Here is a 9938-nt window from a genome sequence, read left to right as displayed (position 1 = left end):
TTTCTGATATTTACTGAGTCCTTCTTGATAATTATTTAAAAATATTTCCTTCTCCAGCTAGACAAAAAATGGATGGAAGATATAGGTCCAATTTCTGAGGATCAATGGAGAGAGGTATTAGAACTGGTACCCCAATTATCTTTACATGAGGCGCAGAGATTTTCCCAGATCATATTAATACACAGGAAATATAAGACGCCTAGATTCCTATGTAACATAGGATACCGGACTGCTGCTGAATGTCCAGGATGTAACATGGACGCTGCGGGCCTATTACATCCGCTATGGGAATGCCGGGAGATAGGTAAATACTGGAAAGGAGTTCTGTCTATTATAAAGAGGGTATATAAAATAGATATTCAACCAGACCCCAAAAAATGCCTATTAGGTATATTAGAGGATGATATGGAATTTCACCCAATTTCAATAGGGATTTCACATATTTTATTTCAAGCTAGGAAACATATTGCAACCAAATGGATTAACCCCTCACCTCCAGAAATTAGTGAACTCAAAAATAGGATAAATAATATTATCAGATTAGAAAAGGGGGTATATAAAAAACAAAACTCAATGAATAAATTTGAGAAAATATGGAGCTTATGGTTGGATACACCTGGAATGCCATCAAGGGGGTTATTGTTGGAGAGACATTGACTTATAGGGGAAGGGGGTATTGGCGAGGTCTAATGTTTCATTGTAATGTGTATTGGAATTCCTTAACATGTGGCATGGGTAATATAGCACACCTATATGTGTATAGGATTATAATGTTTATTACAATATTATGGTTATATAAGAGATTTCAAGAATGTGAAATGTTAATTGTAAGATATAGTAACTGCAAGTTATCAGACGGTAATGGGCAAGCTGAAAGGATATATAGGAGAGATGCATGTATGTCATCCCTATGGTATGTTATTTCATTATTGTATGTACTGGTTTCTTGTTTTGTCCAAAAAAACTAATGAAACAAATCTCAAAAATGTATTGGATTAAAAAAAAAAAAAGATTACGAAAAAGGCTTCTCCCCTGTGTGGGTTCTCTGGTGCTTAACCAAATCTGATTTATAGTTAAAACGTTTCCTACATTCTGAACAGAAAAAAGGCTTCTCCCCTGTGTGGGTTCTCTTGTGGCAATCAAGAATCGTTTTACGATCAAAACATTTCCCACATTCGGAACATGAAAAAGGCTTCTCCCCTGTGTGAGTTCTCTGATGCCTAATCAAAACTGATTTTTGCTTAAAACATTTCCCACATTCTGAACAGAAAAAAGGCTTCTCCCCTGTGTGATTTCTCTGGTGTTCAACCAAAGCTAATTTAAGGTTAAAACATTTCCCACATTCTGGACATGAAAAAGGCTTCTCCCCTGTGTGAGTTCTCTGATGCCTAATCAAAACTGATTTTTGGTTAAAACATTTCCCACATTCTGAACAAGAAAAAGGCTTCTCCCCTGTGTGAGTTCTTTGGTGTTTATTAAGATGTTCTTTCTGGTTAAAACATTTCCCACATTCTGAACATGAATAGGGCTTCTCCCCTGTGTGGGTTCTCTGGTGGTTATCAAGATGCGCTTTCTGGTTAAAACATTTCCCACATTCTGAACATGAAAAAGGCTTCTCCCCAGTGTGAGTTCTTTGGTGACGAACAAGATCTGATTTCCGGTTACAACATTTCCCACATTCTGAACATGAAAATGAATTCTCCCCTGTGTGAGTTCTCTGGTGATCAACAAAAACTGATTTCTGGTTAAAACATTTTCCACATTTGGAATAAAAAAATCTATTGTCCGCTGTGTGTATTTTTTGATGTATAAGAATAGACTTTTTGAGGGTAAAACTATTTCCATTTTCTGAACGTGAAAATGACTTCTTTGCTTTAGGAGCAGTTAGTTTTTTAATGCTTATTTTATTTTGATTTTCCTTAGCAGTCTGTAATGAATCAGAAGATAGGACCTGTTTCATAGAATTAGAGGATAGATCTTTGCTTGGAAGGGATGATGGTATATCTGGAGTAATGGCATTCACTTCAATTGTATCTTGTGGGATCTCAAGATCATCCAATTTAAAAATCTCCTGTCCCTCTGATCTCCGGGCACAATCATCTGCCAAGAAAACAAACAATTATTAATTTTGAATACAATATCCTTGAAATTTATATTTTTGAAAATTTCTTCTTAAAATGTCTAAACAAACACATCCCTGGGCTACATGCTAATCCAGGGAAATGAAGAGATATATGCTCAAGTTTAAAAATCTATTTTATGAGACACAAATCTAAAAAATGGAGGATTAAAAATATTTTAAATATTCCTCTATTTTTTAGATTTGTGTCTCATAAAATTGATTTTTAAACTTGAGCATATATCTCTTCATTTTTTCTGGACTAGCATGTGGCCCAGAGATGTGCTTGTAGATTGATTTAGAATCTTTATTTTTCTATGGGATTCTTGTGTTAATTGTACTTAAAATATCTGTAGAAATGGGAAGTTATTGACAGAATGACCGTTCACAGTCTAATAGAAAACCTCATAGGAAGAACCAATGGAGCGTGGTTTCCAACTGTTTGTTCATTCTGCCCCAAAAATACGGAAGAAGCAGCCATCAAAAAATGTTATGTAGGCAAAAATTATACCAATAAAACTTCTACTCATCCCACAAAAAACAAGCCCCCACTCAAGTCAAATAGAGGTTTCCACATTATTAGATTCTTAAAGGCTCTTGAGAATCAACATGGCTTCCATAAACCAATCCAGCAAAATCCGCTCTTTCGAAGTCGAATCTCCCCCTCACTTCTGAGCCTTGCAGTGTGCCCAAACCACATTTAGCATCCATGCATTTGGCAATACTATAGTGAGAAGAACCCACTTAATTTACGGTGTGGGTCTCCTGGAGCACAATCTGGGCACTATGTGTTTGGTAAAAAAAATGGCCAATGTGCAATTTTTACTTCCAACATCCACTGAGTGCTAATTTTCAGAAAGTGCCTATGGAGTCAAAATAATCAAAACTCCTATAGATTAATTCACTGAGGGTTATAATTTCCAAAATGAAGTCACTTTATGGGGATTTCTACTGCCCTGGTTTTCTGACATTTTGTCATATTAGGGCTTATGCAAATGGTGTGTCCCATCTCCTCTGGGATCTGCTACTGCGACATCTGCTTCTGTCACGAGGAGCTGCCTTACTCATTCTGCAGGCAGCGCTGGTGATGGAGGAGACGTCGGAACCAGAAGTTCTGCGCGGCGCAGGCTCTGTCCAGCCATTAGAATTCGGGTGCCTGTGACCTGTAGTACCATCCAGTCTGGCAATATGGGTGTGTGAGCTGTCCAGCTGAAGTAATCTGCTCCCTACTTCAGCCAATTGGAAAGCACCGCACCCTACTAAAGCTTGGAGCATATTGCCAGTATCTGCCAGATACAGCCTTGTTCTCCTCTGGTTCAGTCCTCTGAGCTTAGCTCCCGGCTTGTGTTTTTGTTTCCTGTTGTGACCCCAGCCCGTTTACTGTCTTCTTTTGTGTCTTCTGACTTTGTATTTTCTCTGCCCTCATGGTTCTGACCCAACTACCTGACTATTCTTCTTGCCATCTCACACCACAGAACAGCAGGTAACACCGTGGCCCAAGCTTAGGGGTCTCTGTGCAAGTCCAGATCCATGTCGAGGGGTTAAATAAGTGATGAGCAAGGCAAACCCTGGGATCTGTAAAATGGAGTAGATAGAGCCAACCTGTTCGTGGTAGCCATCTTGTGAGCTGCAAATTGACCATGAACAGTGCCCCCAATACATTATGTCTGCAATCTATTCCAGCAAGATCTGCATTCAAATAGCTAAATGGCGCTTCTTCCCTTCTTAACCTGCCATGTGCCCAGACAGTAGTGTACAAATGTATATAGGGGATTGTGGGATTCAAGAGAAGTTAGAAAATAATTTGTAAGGTCCATTTGTTTCCCATTATCATTTGTGAAGACTCTCAAAGTTATCACCACATAAAGTGACATGTTACATTAGAAAAATCGGACCTGATTAACAACACAAAACTGGCTGCAGGAAGGGGTTAAATCAGAGTATTTTGGGCACTAACTACTATAGTCAAAAACTGTGACTATAGACAATAACACATCTACTGAAATGATCAAACTCAGCTATCTTCTTCAGTAAAAAATGAGTAACTAGTGGTGAAACCTCTCTGGGGTAATTAGAGTATTGGGCTCGGTGGCTCTTGGCAATCTAAACTATCGTAAGGGACAATATTGTCTATCAAATAAGTTTCAAGAATAAATACAAGACATTTAAAGAGAACGTTTTATAATAGTGCAGAGCTGAGGTGTCTTAAATTTAGATCTTGTACATTTGGAAAAAGCAATGGAGACCTTTTTTCAAAGACTACCAGGGAGTTAGAGTCTCACATAAGTGAGGCAGGCCGATCCCACCACAACCTGTAAAAAAAAGACATTTTTTTTTCTATGTTAGATCCCCAACAACAACGTATGTTTTGGGGGAGAGCTCCAACACTAATCTGGAGTTTAGAGAAAGTATTAGTGCCCCCATTTCAGGAGAGATTGTGCAGTAATCTGAATTCCTTAGGATCAAAAACAATGTAATTTATGACGTGGAGTGAATCCATGAAACCAGGGCTGGAGCCAACACATCTCCTGCAGGCATGAATAAATGTATATTACAGCCATCAGCCACGCACAGCTTAGAGATATATCATGGCACAGGTGTAGTTTTTTTGTATAGTTTATCACAATCCTTATAATATCCTTAATAATTATAGGACATGTGGTTTTAGCCCTGTCTATTACCTGGTGATGTGATGGGCTGGGGAACCTCCATCATGACGTCCTTGTACAAATCTGTGTGTCCTTCTAAATACTCCCACTCCTCCATGGAGAAATAGACAGCGACATCCTGACATCTTATAGGAACCTGTCACATACATCCCCAATCCCTTCATAGCGTTACTGTATAATGTCCCAGCATTCCCAGCAGTGTCACCTCTCCAGTCAGCAGCTCAATCATCTTGTAGGCGAGTTCTAGGATCTTCTGGTCATTGATGTCCTCATGTATCAGGGGGTGAGGTGGAGGCCCCGTGATTGGGCTCAGGGATCTTCCCCATTCCTCAGACACAGGGTCCTGACAGCGCTCACTATAGGTCTTCTTCACTCCTGTGTAATCCTGATAATAGAGAAACACATTAATAAATCTCACTACAGACATTTCCAGAGTCCTCACCTCTCCAGTTCTGTCCATCTGTTATTCCCATAGATAAGAATGATGTAATGTGACGTCATCAGAATCTCTCACCTCTCCAGTAAGCCGGAAGAGGATCTCTAGGGTGAGGTGTAATATCCTCTCCGCCATCTTGTCTCTGTCCAAATCCATCTTTATGGGTAATTCTGAAAAATTCTCTTATATAGGAGATCTTCACTGAGAGGGTCCGATATTGTAGAGACCTGAATGAGAAGAAGATGAGCAGATGTAACATCATAAAAATCTTGTGTAATAATACAATTACTGGAGATAATAAGGGGAAACATATGAGGAGATATATTATTTTACAGTATTTAGTTTTCTTCTTTACATCTAGTAATAAAACCTTTATATTTTAGGCCACAGACAACAAGCAGTTTCTTCCTTGGAGTCTGTAGCTGAACACGTTTCTCATAGACTCATCTTCCATAAAGCTAATTCTCGTCTCATTTACTGACACTGGAATCGGCATTAGCAATACTGCAGGAAATATTCATTACACGTGACATGAGAAATAACTACTTCATGATGAAGACGAAATCTTCATCTTCTACTACGGCTCTAGAAACATATTTAGCCAGAGTTCTTCACTGACTACATCACCACCGGCCGTCTATATGAATGTTTCCCGTCTTCCTCGGACTGAAATCTTCTATCACGTTAGATCTCATGTCTGATTCACACACAGAAGTTTGAGGCATTTAGAAAACCTTTTTTTGTTATCACAAACACCTCGGACAGAAATTATTAGATACCAAAGTCTCCATGTATAGTGTTTTATGGAGTTTATTTCTGGCCTTAGTGTTTCCTATATTGCAAGAAAAACACCAGAAAAAAAGGAGATATTAAAATGTTTCAAAAGAAAATTGGTACCAACAATTCTGGTAAAAAGAAAAAAACATGCAAAAGACATTTTCTTATTTTTAATATGTTAACCATTTAAAAAAAAAAAAACCTCTTTTGGGCACCAGAACATAGATGTTCACCGCAGGGATGGCACAGGTGCGGTTGCAACAAAAACCCTGGCAGTTTAACCACTTGCTGCTGACAAAAACAAACATGGCATCTAAGAAGGTTTGGTAGAGTTTTGCTGAATGTCCCTCCTCCCCCAAGCTCTTGATAGTATGGGGCCGCCTAGTTACTACGATACATAAATGCCTAATAATGGTGTCTGGGCCTGCAACTTACAAAAGTCTATTAGGCCGGGCCAGAGGCAGCGTCCAATAACCTTTTAACGCCCCCATACACATTAGACTAAAGCTGCATGAAAGCACTGATTTTTTGGGGGGGATTGGTGGACTATATAATGTATTTGGGGAACTCCCAATAGATGATGTCTGGGCAGAGAAGGATCTGGGATCCTGAATCTCAGAAGCTAATCCGTTTGTTCTTCCTGTAGATAATCCTCCACTATAGGAGTCTGGAGGCGACTCTCTCATACAGACCACAGGAAAGCTGGAATATTTGTGTGTATGGGGGAGTCAGGAGAGATAGCCGTCTGCCAAATGACCGCTCAGCCAACACTTATCTCATGTGTACGGGGCCGTTAGCATTACACTGACAGACAGTGATAATACACAGCACTACAGTAGTACAGTGCATCACCGGAGCCATCAGAGGCTTGTATGTTGTATGATCGCACTAAAGAGAGTTGTTTAAAAAAAAAGTTTAACATGAAAAAATATCACAGTTTTAGCAACAAGAAACATCCGTCACTATAAGGAAAACAGAGTCACTGCACAATACTGGTTGAGTCACGTCCATAACAACTTTACTATACTCTATTATCCTATAGACATCCTATACACAGTGGAGTAGACTGAAATCACAGCTCTAAATATAAAACATAAATATAACCATATATAAATAACCAGGACCAGATGGTATGGAGATGAATGAGGGAGACCAAAGTACAAAAATAAACTTTACTTTACAAGAACTTGATATACATCAGATAGCAGGCACAACACTTCATGGATGCTTCTTCTGTATTATGCAGAGTCAAGAACCGGTTACACGTGTCGGTACTTAACTTTTGTTACAAGCTACAACAGTCCAGCAAATCATTATAAGTAGGCCAAACATCCCCTGTGGGGACTATGGGACTATATGGGTAACCTCAGCTCCCAGTTGATTTGTGAGTTCCGTTTTTTTCGGACTATAAGACGCACCTTTTTTCCTCCAATATATATAGCACATTTGGACTAGAAGACTGCGTCATATATATATATATATATATATATATAGAAAAAAGAGAGGGGTCGCTCACTGGTCTATTCGGGTGCTCTGAAGAAAAAAGTAATCTCAATTGCAAAAAGAACTCCGGCACTCCATACATGAAAATATAAGAAATATTGTATCTGGACTAGTGTCACTTTGAAAAATGAAGGTTTTTTGCGCATAATTTGGCCAATTTATGTGTGCCCATCAACCACGACAAGGTCACCTTCGTATGATGGGAAACTACGCTACACTACCACTGCATATGCCACTCTTGGGCTGTAAGCCTGTATGGACAATATGTCTCTGCTTGGGCTTTTAACCTACAATGTATGGGCTGGTAGAGCTAGTTAAAACCACCTGTGACTGAATGGGAGGGACACATGGTCAGAAAAAAGGCTGTCAAACTTCTAATAGTGTGAACACGTACCTGCTGTAATGCTCCAGGAGCGGGATCCCAAAAATGATTAATAGAAAAAAGAGAGGGGTCGCTCACTGGTCTATTCGGGTGCTCTGAAGAAAAAAGTAATCTCAATTGCAAAAAGAACTCCGGCACTCCATACATGAAAATATAAGAAATATTGTATCTGGACTAGTGTCACTTTGAAAAATGAAGGTTTTTTGCGCATAATTTGGCCAATTTATGTGTGCCCATCAACCACGACAAGGTCACCTTCGTATGATGGGAAACTACGCTACACTACCACTGGATATGCCACTCTTGGGCTGTAAGCCTGTATGGACAATATGTCTCTGCTTGGGCTTTTAACCTACAATGTATGGGCTGGTAGAGCTAGTTAAAACCACCTGTGACTGAATGGGAGGGACACATGGTCAGAAAAAAGGCTGTCAAACTTCTAATAGTGTGAACACGTACCTGCTGTAATGCTCCAGGAGCGGGATCCCAAAAATGATTAATAGAAAAAAGAGAGGGGTCGCTCACTGGTCTATTCGGGTGCTCTGAAGAAAAAAGTAATCTCAATTGCAAAAAGAACTCCGGCACTCCATACATGAAAATATAAGAAATATTGTATCTGGACTAGTGTCACTTTGAAAAATGAAGGTTTTTTGCGCATAATTTGGCCAGTTTATGTGTGCCCATCAACCACGACAAGGTCACCTTCGTATGATGGGAAACTACGCTACACTACCACTGGATATGCCACTCTTGGGCTGTAAGCCTGTATGGACAATATGTCTCTGCTTGGGCTTTTAACCTACAATGTATGGGCTGGTAGAGCTAGTTAAAACCACCTGTGACTGAATGGGAGGGACACATGGTCAGAAAAAAGGCTGTCAAACTTCTAATAGTGTGAACACGTACCTGCTGTAATGCTCCAGGAGCGGGATCCCAAAAATGATTAATAGAAAAAAGAGAGGGGTCGCTCACTGGTCTATTCGGGTGCTCTGAAGAAAAAAGTAATCTCAATTGCAAAAAGAACTCCGGCACTCCATACATGAAAATATAAGAAATATTGTATCTGGACTAGTGTCACTTTGAAAAATGAAGGTTTTTTGCGCATAATTTGGCCAATTTATGTGTGCCCATCAACCACGACAAGGTCACCTTCGTATGATGGGAAACTACGCTACACTACCACTGGATATGCCACTCTTGGGCTGTAAGCCTGTATGGACAATATGTCTCTGCTTGGGCTTTTAACCTACAATGTATGGGCTGGTAGAGCTAGTTAAAACCACCTGTGACTGAATGGGAGGGACACATGGTCAGAAAAAAGGCTGTCAAACTTCTAATAGTGTGAACACGTACCTGCTGCAATGCTCCAGGAGCGGGATCCCAAAAATGATTAATAGAAAAAAGAGAGGGGTCGCTCACTGGTCTATTCGGGTGCTCTGAAGAAAAAAGTAATCTCAATTGCAAAAAGAACTCCGGCACTCCATACATGAAAATATAAGAAATATTGTATCTGGACTAGTGTCACTTTGAAAAATGAAGGTTTTTTGCGCATAATTTGGCCAATTTATGTGTGCCCATCAACCACGACAAGGTCACCTTCGTATGATGGGAAACTACGCTACACTACCACTGGATATGCCACTCTTGGGCTGTAAGCCTGTATGGACAATATGTCTCTGCTTGGGCTTTTAACCTACAATGTATGGGCTGGTAGAGCTAGTTAAAACCACCTGTGACTGAATGGGAGGGACACATGGTCAGAAAAAAGGCTGTCAAACTTCTAATAGTGTGAACACGTACCTGCTGTAATGCTCCAGGAGCGGGATCCCAAAAATGATTAATAGAAAAAAGAGAGGGGTCGCTCACTGGTCTATTCGGGTGCTCTGAAGAAAAAAGTAATCTCAATTGCAAAAAGAACTCCGGCACTCCATACATGAAAATATAAGAAATATTGTATCTGGACTAGTGTCACTTTGAAAAATGAAGGTTTTTTGCGCATAATTTGGCCAATTTATGTGTGCCCATCAACCACGACAAGGTCACCTTCGTATG

The 9938-nt window shown here is 39.8% G+C and overlaps 1 protein-coding gene across 1 annotated transcript; it reads right to left on the bottom strand.

The window, feature by feature from the left end:
* Window positions 1–506: 506 nt before the first annotated feature.
* On the bottom strand, window positions 507–4972 carry LOC141178649 (uncharacterized). The gene is made up of 2 exons (XM_073660543.1): window positions 4801–4972; window positions 507–2100 (listed from the first exon to the last, which is right to left on the bottom strand). The coding sequence occupies exons 1-2, from the start codon at window positions 4883–4885 to the stop codon at window positions 1013–1015; spliced, it is 1173 nt and encodes a 390-aa protein (XP_073516644.1). The 5' UTR covers window positions 4886–4972; the 3' UTR covers window positions 507–1012.
* Between the last annotated feature and the right edge of the window lie 4966 nt (window positions 4973–9938).

Source organism: Phyllobates terribilis, unplaced genomic scaffold, assembly GCF_046119375.1.
Source record: "Phyllobates terribilis strain yellow unplaced genomic scaffold, ASM4611937v1 Scaffold_29__1_contigs__length_15306474, whole genome shotgun sequence".
Lineage (NCBI taxonomy): Eukaryota > Metazoa > Chordata > Amphibia > Anura > Dendrobatidae > Phyllobates > Phyllobates terribilis.
The sequence above is the reverse complement of the archived record's forward strand: the minus strand, read 5'-3'. Positions and strand labels throughout refer to the sequence as shown.

Excerpts from the sequence above, each read along its gene's own strand:
- LOC141178649 (XM_073660543.1), bottom strand. The coding sequence starts at position 4,885 with ATGGAGGAGTGGGAGTATTTAGAAGGACACACAGATTTGTACAAGGAC. Across the intron at positions 2,101-4,800 it reads CCAGCCCATCACATCACCAG|ATGATTGTGCCCGGAGATCA; the intron begins GTAATAGACAGG and ends TTTTCTTGGCAG.